General features: G+C 37.9%; 1 protein-coding gene across 1 annotated transcript; it reads right to left on the bottom strand.

Annotated features, from left to right (window-relative positions):
* Positions 1 to 14884: 14884 nt before the first annotated feature.
* Positions 14885 to 15439, bottom strand: LOC145099728 (uncharacterized). Its single transcript, XM_079037250.1, has one exon. It carries the CDS (start codon positions 15437 to 15439, stop codon positions 14885 to 14887), a length of 555 nt encoding a protein of 184 aa, XP_078893376.1.
* Positions 15440 to 16011: the final 572 nt, after the last annotated feature.

The raw sequence follows: 16011 nt of genomic DNA, 5'->3' as shown, positions 1-16011 counted from the left end.
CAGCCTCGATCTGCCAAGGACTTATCTAATCATTGTCACTACACAACATTTATGTCCGTAGTCGAGCCACAATCGATCAAAGAAGCATTATTGGAACCTGATTAGATTTCTGCAATGCAAGAAGAACTGGAAGAATTCAAAAGAAACAAAGTGTGGCAACTCGTTCCCGTACCGCAAGGCCATACTACTGTTGGAACAATATGGGTGTTCAAGAACAAGTTAGATGAATCTGGTGTGGTTATCAGAAATAAGGCAAGACTGGTTGCAAAGGGGTACAGTCAACTGGAAGGTGTTGACTACGATGAAACATATGCTTCGGTGGCAAGAATGGAAGCCATTCGAATCTTTTTAGCATATGCAGCACACAAAAACATCAAGGTACACCAAATGGATGTTAAGAGTGCTTTTCTCTATGGGGAATTGAAAGAAGAGGTTTATCTTCAACAACCTCCCGAGTTTGAAAGTATTGAATTCCCTGACCATTGCTACAAGCTTCAAAAGGCAGTCTACGGTCTGAAGCAAGCTCCAAGAGCTTGGTATGGGACTCTTTCTCAATTCCTAGTCTCTTCTGGCTACAAAAGAGGAGTGATTGATCCCACGCTGTTTAGAAAAGCAAACGGTGACCACCTTATGCTTGTACAAATATACGTGGATGATATCATCTTCGGATCGATTGATCAAGGAATGGTTGATGAATTTGCTGAGCTCATGACAAACAAATTTCAAATGAGCATGAATAGAGAGATTAATTTTTTTCTAGGTCTTCAAGTCAAACAAATTCAGAAACGGAATTCATTCATCAAGAGAAATACACCACTGAACTATTGAAGAAATACTCTATGGACAACTGCTCCTCGGCTAAGATCCCTATGGCCTTCAGATATAAGATCTCTACTGATCCCTCTGGCGAATCTGTGGATCACAAGACTTATAGAGGTATCATTGGCTCTCTTATGTACCTCACCGCAAGTTGACCGGACATTGTCTTTTCTACTGGTGTATGTGCAAGGTATCAGGCTGACCCAAAAGTGTCACATATGACCGCAGCCAAACAAATAATCCGGTACCTGAAAGGAAGCAAGTCTCTTGGTCTATGGTACCTCGCAAGCAATAATTTCAGTCTGCAAGCTTTTACTGATGCGGATCATGCAGAATGCAAACTTGATCGATAAAGTACATCTGGTGGATGCCAATTTTTGGGAGGTAGACTAGTCAGCTGGTCCTCAAGAAAACAAAGATGTGTTTCATTGTCTACCGTAGAAGCTAGATATGTGGCCGTAGCCAGCTGTTGTTCTCAAGCTCTATGGATGAAGACACAACTGTTAGACTACGGATACAGAATGTTGCGGATACCAATCTACTGTGATTCTGAAAGTGCCATAGAGATTTCTCATAATCCTATTCAACACTCCAAGATGAAACATATTGAACTACGCTATCACTTCATCAAAGACCACATTCTGAAAGGTAACATTGAACTCATCTTTGTCCCTACTCATGAAGAGATTCCTGATGTTTTTACAAAAGCACTTGACTCTACCAAACTTAATGCGTTCTTACAAATGTTAGGGATGATGAATCCGTAACCTCAATTCTTCTTGAATAGATAGGTACCACAAACCTTCTTGGTCTCCATTGCGGTCCTAACTGAAAGACATGTATAATAGATGGTTTTGGTATATCATGTGTACCGCAGTCTATGTACCGCAACCATATATTATATCTATCTTTCACGGGTCTTTCTTGTTTGTTATTACTAACGTCTTGTACAAGTGCTCTTCTCAGTTTCTCCCACTGCAGTTATCCGCAATGACAAAGAAGCCATCCGTAGTGATGTGTCCATCCGTAGTCACATAAATTGTGTTTCAGACTGTTCATTCTTTTTCAAATCAAAAACAAAAATAGTGTGTTATTTAATGATCCTTCATTAAATAAAACATTAAATAAAAACATTCCTATGAGATACTGTCTCATTCTTTTTCTCTAAACCTCATGTCAGACTTTTTTTAGGTATGATGACAAAGTAAATATTTTCCAAGTCAAATCCTTTAATATGTCTTTTCCTATTACCCCAAACCGTCACATCCGTTACAACTTCCCCTTTATTTAATGGATTTATCTCACCCCCTCCACACGTTCTCAAGACATGATACAAAATCTGACATTTCATTAAATGCAGAGTCCATTTTCTGGTTAATCCCAAATTCATTATTTATCCCTCTTTTGTCAATATGAGGCTAAGATTCTCGCTCCATTAAGCCACTATAAAACCCTTTTCTTCTCCACAAAGAAATGTTTACGCTCTCAAAACCCTTAATCCTTCCCTGCATTCTTCAAAGCTCTCTCAAACTCAACAATGGTGAAATCCGGTGTGTCAAAGAAACAATCCAAAGCTTCTGGATCAGTGAACCCAACTGGTTCAGACTCTCCCACAATTGCTTCAAGCAATTTCAGATCCATCTTCGAAGAACAACCTTCTTACAATGCTCCCACCAAACTCATAATCAAGTTCTTGAAAAATCATCCTTTGTTTGGACCATTTGATGCTTTCACAGAAGTTGTTCCAATTTCAACTCTCTATAAATGTGCATTTTCTGCCTATCGCCCAATCGATAACCCCTAAGAAGTTCACCTAAACCTTATCAATGATTCTTTGGTCATTTTGTCCAAAGAAAAATTCCTTAACGCCATTAACCTTCTTGTTCATCCCTCCATTAAGTTTTTCACTCCATTAATGGCGAACATCACTTTGGCACTCTATCAGATGGGGTATCAGAAGAAGATCAAAGGGATTGGTGAATTCAAGAAGAACCAATTGCCTGCGGTCTGGCAGTTCGTGTGCCACTTCATCATCCGCAGTCTATCCGGCAGAACCGGAGGCGCTGACAACATGGGTCTTAAGCTACTAGAATTGGTTTGGAGCATCTTCACAGGCCACAACGTGAACTACGGACAGATACTTTGGGATGATTTTCTACAATACATTCCCAAAGAGAGCCCAAGGCAGAACCCAACCGAACTTACCTTTGCTAGGTTATGGTCTCTCTGCACTTCTGAATTACATGCAGACACAGGGATAGACATGGGCGGTGACATCAACTTCTTCGTCACCAAGCATCTAAAAAGGTACAATCCTTCCTCTGATCAAACAATCTTTGGTCCAATCCGCAGACTCCCTACCCATATTCTTTCTACTCTTGGTCTTGAGACTGCTGATGTCTCAGACCACATTGAGGCTACGGAAGGTATTGACACATACCTTCCTACCCCGCCTCTTCCATCCATAGTCATAAACCCTGAAGGTACCGCAGTCCCTTCCTCTATAAAGAGAATAAGGAAATTGATATCGTTGGTTTTTCATTAACTGATTTGGTGAGATTACAACCAAATATAAAGAAAATAATAATTAAACTTTGATACCCTAAAGAATAATAGCAATAACAAAATAATTCTAAAATATCAACTCAGGTTAATATTCCCCCACAAGTTCAGGGCGGTTAGCAATCTGCAACTTGGAACGCAAAAACTCAAACTTCTGAGATGACAGGGGCTTTGTAAAAATATCAGCAATTTGGTCGTCTGTAGAGATGAACTTGACATTTAGTTTTCCCTGAGTTACTTGTTCACGAACAAAATGATAGTCAACTTCAACATATTTAGTACGAGCGTGAAAGACTGGATTAGCCGTGAGATATGTCGCACCAAGATTGTCACACCAAAGTGTGGGTGCCGTGCTAACCAAACCAAGTTCTTGAAGCAAGGACTTCAACCAAATCAATTCAGCAACAGTATCTGCAATAGCCTTGTACTCGAACTTTGTTGAAGATCGAGATACAGTTTTCTGCTTGCGAGCAGACCAAGAGATGAGATTCGAACCTAAATAGATAGCAAAGCCCCCCGTGGATCGACGATCAATTAGGCAACCTGCCCAGTCAGAGTCCGAGAAGGCCTGAAGGTTGGAGTGCCAATTGGAATCCGAAAAAGCTTGAAGCTGATACCCCGTATTATGTCGAATCCATAATCCCAAGTCGATGGTGCCCTTAAGATAACGAAGGATGTGTTTGACACCGGCCCAATGGTTCTCAATTGGAGCATGCATGAACTGACAGACTTTATTAACTGCAAAGGCAATATCAGGGTGAGAAAGAGTAGCATACTAAAGAGCTCCTACTGTCTGTCTGTAGCAAGAGGGATCATCAAGTAAGGGGCTATCTGTTGGGTTTTGAGCATTCTAACACTCCTAAGTGTACATGCAACCCTAAATACCTTGGATGTATGTTTTCTCTATTATACATGCAAATAAGAACTTCCAAGGTATTATCCTAATCTAGCATACAAAAACAATGAATGTAACAAGATAGAATACATACCTCTTGATGTAGAAAGTCTTCATGAAGCTTGAGTGCCTAGCCCCAATAGTGTGGAAGCCTCAAATGGAATCACAATCATCAAAACACTTAGAATAACTTGAGAGAATTCTACAACTCATGAAATCGGCTAGCCCTTTTACTTCACACACTAGTAACCGATTTTGGTCAAGAATAAGATGCTTCTATAGTTAGGGTTACACCATGTAAACCCTAATTGACATGGCCTTTCATTTCCATGATCCATGGGTACAAATACACCATGGAGCATCCATGGACCATCCTATGGGATTTAGCCCAACTTGATTATCCATGGAGCATTAGCCCACTATACAAGTATGGATGATTTACACAATCAACCCATATATTTAATTAGTCTTCTTTTGATCACTTAATTAATCCTAGATTAATTCTTGATCAATACTAATTAAATAATCTTATTATTGTTATTATTAATATACTAGAACTTATAATATATTAATAACCATAAGTGTCTTATTTCTCTCATTATAGTCTATCCAAGTGCATGATGGTATGCAACCCAAATGGACCATGCCGGGTCGGGTCAAGTCTTACCAATTATAGTTATGGACTTAGACATTAATCCAACAGTCTCCCACTTGGATAAGTCTAAAACTATTATTGCGTATGACTTCAGGAACCAACTGGCAATCGTAGCTCTCAAAAGCTTCTGTCGAACTCTGACCTTGTAGATGAACTCTGACCTTTGTCAATGACTTGTCCATTAGATAAGGGATCATATATTCCTCCATTCTAGATATTATATGGACTGAGACATGGATTATAATCATTCTCTCTGTCCATTTGTTGTTTCCCGATTTTCGATTTATGACGACTGACTAATTGAACAAATCAAATCAGTCCTGGCCCGGCCGAGCACTTCCATTTGTCATCATCAAATCATCGAGGGGCCCACAGATATCGCTTTTATCCCGAAGGTAAAAGGAATGGATAAACTTCGACTCATATGGCTTGTTCTACTACTTGTTGAATCATACACAAAGGCACGTTTTATAGCACCGAGTTACCAAATGCGTTTTCGTGCAATCAATGTACTATCAACTCATAGTAACAACTCATATCTCTAGGTTTGAAGAATATAAGATATTATCGTCTCATGATCATTCGTGATAAAATCCATGAAGTGATTCCAATGAGCGCGGGTTGAATCCAATACTCAGAACTTATGAGCACTCATGAGTGTTGTAGCCCTTTGTCCAACACCTTAGACCTCTACAAGCCAACCCATGACAGTCTTAATTCATATCTACTTCCAACATATGACCGACTGTGGATGGTTTGAATAACTTAGTCATTCCGGAAGAATAACCTAGTTTATTCGGGAAGTCAAAACATGCAAAATGAAACACAATAATAATTAAATCCAATATGGTATCAAAACCTATGAACATAAATAAAACACCTTTTATTTATCACCATATGATTACACATTATTCATTGTATATTGTTTCAGCTATCAACTTTATTCTTGAATTTAAAACAATAGTTGTCCCATGCTCCAAGCATGTACACTATGTTCTCTAAACACTAGTCATGCCACACACCAAGTATGCATACTATGTTTGTCTATGATCTTTACTTTGTGAACTAGATCCATTGAACATAACTTCAATGATTCTCTTTTCACACTCCCAAATCCTTACTGCAAATGCAAGAATTCCAAATTCATGCCATTTACTGGAATCTGTCAGATTCTAAACTTATATGCATTGATCCTCTTGTAATGATTATGCACAAAGTCAGAAAGACTTGCCAACAATCATTACAGAGTATTCCAAAGGAGATCAACTCCTTGGAAACATCCTTCTTGCATTAAGTTTCCTAATCTTAAACAGATTGAAAATACTAACTTTGAAACATTTCCAGATTCATTTTGACTATCACATCTGAAAAAGAGTTGCCTCCTTACAGATTATGTCAATATAATCCTTCTAGAATTATCACTATACTTCCGACTGTCCTTGAGCAACCAATCTTTGGTAAACCTTAGATTATCCTCGACAATTGTTTAATCCTTTTAGTCATATCCAGTTCTAAACCTTTTCCCTTCTTAATGCCCCATGCATTTGGAAAATTTTAGAAAGGATGAATATAGCACATGTAATCGATCATATATCCGAAGCATATGGGACACGATTCATGATGTCTCACATAAAGACTAAACCAGTCTTTTGCTATAACATTTCCATTTCTATTTGCCAAGTTCTCATAATTCAGATTATGAAAAGGGATGCCGTAATCATAATTGAATTTTAGAATGCAAATAATGGACCCATATACAGAATTTCCTTATGTTGAAGCATTCCAACATGAAATTCATATATATATATATATATATATATATATATATATATATATATATATATATATATATATATATATCCTTGACTAAATGATTAAAACCTCACGATCTAAGCTTATAGATTTGAGATGAAGTATAATTTTCTCTCCCTTAATTATAGCAAAACAACTCTTTCCCAATTGAAACTTTTGTTTTCTATAATTAACATTTCTAACTTGCAATACTTATCATAATTATCATGCTCCCACTAACATGATGATTATTAGCATAACACTTATGCTCCCACTAGCTTTGACATGTACTCAGAAATTAGCTAACTTTCTACCAAAGTTCAGATTTCTGATACTAGATTGTTTTGATAAGACTTTATCAAAAACATACGCCTTCCCTTAGATAGCACACTTGTGTGTCTAAACAATTATGAAGAGGTATGCCGTAATCATAATGGTTAGACCTTTTTGCCACTTCTCACAAGTCCAGGTTAGTGTGTCGGTAAACCACACACGCTCCACTAACGACTTTGAGAATGCAATTGTCACAATTGCTATCTAGCTAAAATCTACTTAGTGAAAGTGTTTCCTCACCATCATTTTCATGAATCGGAGAGAAAGCTTATGACACTTAGATTTAATGGTGTATGTGTTCTTATCCATGTGAATTGTCAAAACCTTAGTCACAGGGCAAGGGTAATGACAAATCCAATCTCATATGGACTGAACTCAATCTTAACTTCTTGCCACCTGGCAGCTTAAGGGCCTGCCATTGCTTCCAAGTTGTTGTGCAACAAATTGAGAACTCTAAGAACTCATATGCAAAGCCAACTTTAACTGGAATGGGCACAGAATATGTCAACACGATAGGTTATAAACCTCAAGTCGTGTGCTAGTGAAGAACTTCAGGTTTATTCTTGATTAGTTCTTGAGACTTTCAAGACCTTTAAGACTCCCACTGTCCTCTTGACATATAAGACGCCCTTGTCAAACATCCAAGAGATAGTGCGGATTCTAATCAAGACAAACACTTCACACAATTGGCCTTAGTTGGTCTTTGTTTTATCCAAAACATCACAACTTACCAATTTCAAATGTACAAGAGTTTTAAACCTTCTTTAAGACATGTCACTCAAGTTACAATCTTAGAGTATAACTCTAAGAATTATTTTTAGAACGAAGTATGAATCATCTTCTTGATTTAACCACTTCAACAATTCAAGTTCCTCTTCTTATCTATAAGAAGGCTCTTAGAGGATGAATTGTGATAAGGTCTCTAAATCATTAAGATGATCACAAAACTGATACGAAAGTACTCTCTCCCATCTTTTCAGATTTGAGAAACTTTTATCCTTCTACCTAATTTGATTCTTCTTATTCGCTCTGCCATACATTGAAACTTTTCCAATGTCTCAGAATTACACTTTAGCCTGTAAGTATAACCATATTTACTAAGCTTTAGTAAATTATGACGAATAATCTTATCGATCTTTTGTGGTGGACTTAATCAGTGCACAAGAATGTGTACTCGATCCCTTAGTCCGTTACTTGACTCACACATCCATGTGAACAAGTAGTTAGTCTTAATTTTCTAATACTTGAAAGTTCTCATTCATCATGCTATACAACTTGCATGATTCCAAGTTCCGGTCCAATTGAAACTTGGGTGATGAGAATCTTTCCTTATTTGGTAAATTTAGACATTACCACAAATGAAAGAATCAATTTCATACTTCCACTCTTGCTATTAATGGAATCTTATAAGCAACAAAAATTTCCACAGATGCCATTGTAAGGATATTTTAAAATAAATAAAATCAAAAATTTTCCTTTTATTTTAAAAACTTTGCGGAAGAACTTGTCCTTACAATCCATATGAAAACTTGTTGTTATCTATTCCTAAGCAATATCTCATAACTCCTAAGAAGTAGCTCAAGAATCCGATCTTCAAACTATGCGATAGAAATCCATCTACGCCATCAGATTCAACGTATTCTTTCTTTAAGTTTCTTCACTTTTCTTTGATTCTTAAAACATTACCATGTGACCCAGTCATATCATGTATCAGGAATCTCAGAATAGAAACTTAGCAGAGTTAGATAGTGGAATTTACCTGAAGTAGAGTCAAACTTATTGACTTTAACATCCTTAGGTAAATTTGGCAGCTTCGCAACCAATGCCCCTTCCTTTGGCAATATAAACATATGGAGCCTTTGATAATGGTACACGGGACTATCATAGACTTAGCTTTTCTCTTTACCATTTGGTCAACCGAGTTGACTATGGCCGATCCCTTTCCATTGGGAAGAGAATGCTTTCCTAGATTTCCTGTGTCACTATTGTCAATGTCCATCAAGTTTTAAGGAAGTTGATCTTAACAAATAGATAAGATCATTAAGGGTCTTGTCATAGTCTGTTTCATAGGTGTCCCAAAGGAACTCACTATGTGACTTAGAAAGTGATTGAACCACCAACTTTCTCAAGACTTTGACACCCAACTCTCCCGGCTTGTCAATATGTGACTACATCTCCAAGATGTGATCACACCTAGACCTTGCCTTGCCAATAGGGCTTGAGTGACCTTGAACTTGTGGGTTAGGGAGAATAATTGAAGGAGGTCAAAGAAGTATGATTTCCAAGGGACATCATCTTCATTTAGGAAAGCTTGTTTCAAGAGATTTGGGATGATCATAAATGTCTAAACCAGACATCTTTTGGGAGATATTCAAGATAGTTGATTTTAAAGTCCTTAATATGACACCCAATATGAAATATTAAGGCTAGGACCCAACAAACTATTTTATAACTTAGAAGAGGTATGTCGTAATCCAAGCTATAAAGTATTTGAAGGTAGGTGAATGACGATTCACCAATTTCCACCAAGATAAACGAAATGTATTATTAGGTTTTAATTGGTTTTGAAACTCCTAGATCTTTGAGATTCATTGAACTGTTCAATGGCATGTTTCAATCTCGAGTGTGCCCTTCAGGTTTTGTGACTGGGATGCCGAGGATCACAAAACAAGGTTTGAAGTAACCATGCAAATTACTTGGTACCCTTAAGTGTTTACCCCTCAATCGATGTGCCGGTTAACCACACACGCTCCACCAATACTATGATAAACATTAAGTTACCCTTTGCCTACCTTGTTAAATACGAGTTAGTGTGCCGGTTAACCACACACGCTCCACTAACCGACTTAAACAAAGTGCAAAGTGTAATTTCATGGATTAGCACCTTATTCACATTTTCCTAAGTAACTAAGATTGGGTATTTATAAGTGTTTAGTTACTTAGTATTTATCATTAATACTTTTAATGAAGGGGGAATTATAGTCCTGTCAAACCCGTTCGGCTAACGACCCTCCACCAGTCAAGCAAGCGGTGGGTGAGAGTGGACACCCATTAAGTTGCCATTTTATAGGCAACAACCTTATACCCACCTTATAGACCGGCTTCGTGAATGAGGCGTACTAGCGGTAAGACTGACTTTACTCTTATACATATATATATTATTAACTTATAATATTATAAAGTATAAGGGTTGAATTTTAACTTTTAAAATTCTAAGGGCTAACGTGGAATTAAAGTATTCATAAGAGAAAACTTTACAAATTCCAAAACTTGAGGGCAAGTTTTGAAACTATTCAAAACTAATTAATTCCATAACTTATGTGTTTAAAGTAGTTTTAATCCAAAAACTCTTCAAGTTCCATAACTTGAGGACAAGTTATGGAAGACTTTAAACTAATAAAAGAATTAACTTTTCTTTATTTTATAACTTATAGAATTAATTAAGGTTACATATTTTATTTATTTATTAATGAAGTGACTCTTGAACCTCCATAACTTAAGGACAAGACTCTTCATCTTTTGTAACCATTGCCAACTTTTATGAGTTTTATGAAACTTAAATGTGACTTTTCAAATAACTTGAGGACAAGTTACAAAAACACATTTTAGAATCAACTCTTAGATTAATTTGGATTGAAAACAACTATTTCACTCAATTTTTCTATTAATCTAAGCAACTCATAAAACAAGGTAACACAAATTTTTTTTTGGTGATCCATAACTTATTCTTAAGTTATGGAATCCTTTAAAACATTAACACCAAATTTTGTAACTCCATAAAAACTTTGAATCAATTTTTTTAAAACCTTTTCATATCCATAACTTATGGAGGTTTCAAAAAATAAAACTCTTTAGATCAAACTTTTAAAACTAATAAAATAATCATATTATTTTATCTTTTATTAAATTTGACCTAATTCAACTCATAAAACAAATTATTCAAATTTTACAAATAATTAGTTTTTCACAAGAACAAGTAATTATTTTAAAATTTGACAAACTTCATGTTTTTTTTTCAACTTTGAAAATAAAATATTTGCATCAATATAACAGAAAACAACCCGTGGCTCTGATACCACTGTTGGGTTTTGAGCATTCTAACACTCCTAAGTGTACATGCAACCCTAAATACCTTGGATCTATGTTTTCTCTATTATACATGCAAATAAGAACTTCCAAGGTATTATCCTAATTTAGCATACAAAAACAATGAATGTAACAAGATAGAATACATACCTCTTGATGTAGAAAGTCTTCATGAAGCTTGAGTGCCTAGCCCCAATAGTGTGGAAGCCTCAAATGGAATCACAATCACCAAAACACTTAGAATAACTTGAGAGAATTCTACAACTCATGAAATCGGCTAGCCCTTTTACTTCACACACTAGTAACCGATTTTGGTCAAGAATAAGATGCTTATATAGTTAGGGTTACGCCATGTAAACCCTAATTGACATGGCCTTTCATTTTCATGATCCATGGGTACAAATACACCATGGAGCATCCATGGAGCATCCTATGGGTTTTAGCCCAACTTGATTATCCATGGAGCATTATCCCACTATACAAGTATGGATGATTTACACAATCAACCCATATATTTAATTAGTCTTCTTTTGATCACTTAATTAATCCTAGATTAATTATTGATCAATACTAATTAAATAATCTTATTATTCTTATTATTAATATACTAGAACTTATAATATATTAATAACCATAAGTGTCTTATTTCTCTCATTATAGTCTATCCAAGTGCATGATGGTATGCAACCCAAATGGACCATGTCGGGTCGGGTCAAGTCTTACCAATTATAGTTATGGACTTAGACATTAATTCAACACTATCATCGGGTAACAGCACGTGAGAGGTACTCATAGGGGTTTATATTGGCTTACATTCGGCAAGACCAACACGATGTAAGATCTCACGAACATATTTTCGTTGGGAAAGAACCAAGTCAGAACCCCTGTGAACAACTTCAACCCCCAAAAAATAGTGCAGTTGACCCATATCCTTAAGTGCAAAGAGAGAATTGAGTTTGTGAATGATTGAGGCAACAACAGTGGAGTTGTTACCGGTGATGATGATGTCATCCACGTAAACCAAAAGATAGACAAGAGAGCTGGCTGAGTTTAGTATAAAAAGGGAGGGATCCGTTTTAGACCCAGAAAATTCCAACTGATGAAGCGCAGCAGACAACTTTTTAAACCAAGCCCGAGGAGCCTGCTTAAGGCCATACAAGGATTTATGCAACAAGCAGATGTGGTCCGGTTTAGTTTGATCAACAAAGCTCGGAGGTTGGCGCATGTACACCGTTTCCTCAAGATCTCCATGAAGAAAGGCAGTTTGAATGTTTAACTGTCTGAGAGGCCATTTGTTGCTGACAGCTAGAGAGAGGACCGTACGAATGGTGGCAGGCTTGATGACCGGACTGAAAGTCTCATGATAGTCCACACCATGTTGTTGATTGAAGCCTTTTGCCACGAGACGGGCTTTGTACCTGGTAATCTTTCCATGTTCATCAGTTTTTACCCTGTAAACCCATTTACATGCAACAATATTAACATTAGAGATAGGGGGCACAAGGGTCTACGTGCCATTTCTATGGAGCGTAGATAACTCTTCAGCCATTGCTTGACGCCATTCTGAAGATTTGTTAGCAACGGTAAAGCTGGTAGGTTCAAGGGGAGGAGAGGTAGAGGTGGAGATGGTGTAGGCAGTGGGGTTGTATCGATCTGGTTGTTTAGGATTAGGGCGAAGGTTGGATGGCCGAGGCTGAGGAGCTGGTGGTGGAGGTGGTAGATTGGTATTAGTTGGAGGAGATTGGGATGATGATGGTGGAGATTGTGGTGGAGGAGATTGAGGTGATGATGGTGGAGGAGATGGAGGTGATGAGTGTGGAGGAGATTGAGGAAGTCGTGGTGGTTCAGATGGAAAACCGGGTGGTGGGTCGAGAAAAATAGAGATGTAAGGAGGGGTAGAAGGTGGTGGAGGTGTAGATGAAGACTGATAAGGAAAGACGTGTTCGTTGAAGCGAACATGCCGAGCAATGTAAATCCGATCCGTGGATGGATCAAGGCAGCGATAACCATGGTGAGCAGGGCTGTAGCCAAGAAAAACACATGGAGTAGACCGAAATTCAATTTTATGACGATTATACGGACGAAGAAAAGGAAAAGATTGACAGCCAAAAACTCGTAAGAAAGATTAATTAGGTTTACGTTTGAAGACATGTTTAAAAGGGGATTTGTTGGATGAAACACGAGAAGCGAGGCGATTTATGAGGTATACAACTGTTTCAAAGGCAAAGTTCCAAAAACGTTGAGGAAGACTGGATTGAGACAAGAGAGAGAGAGTCCAATTTCCACAACGTGACGATGACGGCGTTCAACAAAGCCATTTTGCTCACTGGTGTGAGGACAAGATCGTCGATGGATGATGCCAAGGGTGCGACAAAGATTGGTGAGAGGTCGAAATTCACCCCCCAGTCAGATTGAATACATTTTAGTTTAGTGTTGAATTGACGTTCAATCATAGTGATAAAGTTTGTAAGAATACGGTGAACATCTAATTTTTGAGTTAAAGGATAAATCCACATATAACGAGTACAATGATCAACACACAAAAGAAAATAACGATGACCATCAAAGGATGGTTCGGGAGAAGGACCCCAAACATCACAATAAACAAGATCTAAAATATTAGTGTTATGAAAAGTAGAATCAGGTAAAGGTAGTTTTGATGATTTTCCACATTGACAAGAAGAACATAAATTATTTGATAATTTGTCTGAAACAGGTAAGGAACAATGAGAAATAATAGAACGGAAAACTTGAGCATGAGGATGTCCTAAACGTTGATGCCAAATGTTTGAAGAGGCTTTGACAGCAGTGAAGGCAACCTTGGGCAAAGACTTGAGTTGTGGAAGGCGAATGGAGTATAGGCCCTGCTCACTGGGGCCCGAAAGGAGGGTAGTGCGAGTAGACTCGTCCTTCACAACAAAATAAGAAGAGTGAAATTCAAAGAAAACATTGTTGTCAAGACAAAATATTTGAACAGATAAAAGATTTTGTTTGAGTTAGGGAACATGAAGAATGTTAGATAAGGTAAAGGTTTTGTTTGGTGAGTAGATTTTAGATGAACCAATGTGACAGATGGGTATAGAGTTACCGTTACCAACAAGTAAAGAATCATTACCATAGTAGGCTTCGGAGCTATCCAAGCTAGATAGGTCTGGAGTGGCATGATGAGTTGCACCAGTGTCGGGCTTCCAAGTGGGTCCAGAAGATGTGGCAGCCTCTGAGCGTATTGTAAAGTTGGCTTGTGGTGTAGGTTGAGACTGGTTCGAATGGGTCGGACACTGAGATGGTAGATGTCCTATACCACACCTGTTGCAATGACCATAGACGGTGTTTTGGGTGGAGGCCCAAGAAAACTGTCGTGTGCTGCTGCTATCCCGAGAGCGATTAAAACTACCGTGAAAGTTGCCACGAGAAGAGCCACGAGATCCACGACCACCTCGGTTATTATTGAAAGACCGAGAACCAAAATGAGCTTGAGGCCGTGGAGATTGAATGGGGTTAAGTTTATAACCCAACTGAGTGGCCATCAGTTAAATGTTTTGTATTTGTTGTTGAAGATGATCAATATGCGGCTATTGAGCTTGTTGAAGTGAAGGAGTAGCAACCGATGGTGATTGTGGAACTGAAGAAGTATTTGCCAAGAAAGCTTGGGGAGTGGCGGTCATCATTTTTGTGAAGACATAATCATGATCACATAGAAGGCCATGTAATTCATTGAAGCTGACAGGAGGCACACGAGCCAATTAGTTGGCCTTGAGGCCATTGTATTCCTCTCGAAGTCCTGTAAGGGTGAGCATTACCAGATCCTTGTACTTGACTGGTTCTCCAATGTTAGCAAGAGCAGTAGCAAATTCTTGAGCTCTGCTAAGATATTCAGCTGGTTTTTCATCACCCTTCATGGTGATTCTCAGAAGTTGACTTTTAAGAGTAAATTCATGAGATAAAGTAACAGGAGCATAAGCTCGTTCAAGTGACAACCATACCTCACGTGATGTTTTTCCCTGAATATGCTGATAGGAGTCTTTAGACACTGTTGAGATGATCAGCATACAGATGTGGGTATCGTTACAGATCCATGGAACGTAGCTTGGATTATCAGTAGTGACAGATTCATTTGTGACTTTTTGTTCAGGGCAGGGTACAGTTCCATCAACATAACAGAAAAGATTGTGAGAGGTGAGGAAGGATTCAATCATGGATCTCCAATAGCCATAGTTGGTTGGTTTGAGAGAAAAGGAGAACTTGTGAGAGTTGTGAATGGTTTTCTCCTGACTTGAAAATTGAATTATTGTTGCCATGAGTTTGCAATCGGTGATTCAGGTTACCTAATTAATGTTAATTGGTAGGAACAGGACTGTTGTTGCAGTCGAAGATTGTGTCTGAGATATCAGACTCTAATTGTTGCTGATCGGTAGCACAGGGACTGTAATTGCAGTCAAGATTTTAGGGTTGCTGCTCCAACTGGGACTACGGTTTGAAGAACGCTCTGATACCATAAAGAGAATAAGGAAATTGATATCGTTGGTTTTTCATTAACTGATTTGGTGAGATTACAACCAAATATAAAGAAAATAATAATTACACTTTGATACCCTAAAGAATAATAGCAGTAACAAAATAATTCTAAAATATCAACTCAGGTTAATACTCTACAACTCTCTCCAATGTCTCTCACTCCCAAAGACGAAAACACAAAGTTTCTACCCTTCATGGCCCCCGCAACACAAAGAAATCTGGAACTCCTAAAAAGGATGCTTCCAAACCCTCCAAACCCTCAAAGAAAAGAAAAACACCACCCGCAATCACAACTGTTGAACCCAGTCGTCGTGACTCCAGCAGTGATTCTGAAGAGGACAACCAACCCATATCA

This window comes from Lactuca serriola, chromosome 4 (assembly GCF_051521515.1).
Source record: "Lactuca serriola cultivar US96UC23 chromosome 4, Lser_US96UC23_V15, whole genome shotgun sequence".
Classification (NCBI taxonomy): Eukaryota; Viridiplantae; Streptophyta; class Magnoliopsida; order Asterales; family Asteraceae; genus Lactuca; species Lactuca serriola.
Note: the sequence above shows the minus strand (reverse complement) of the source record. Positions and strands in the feature narration are given on the sequence as shown.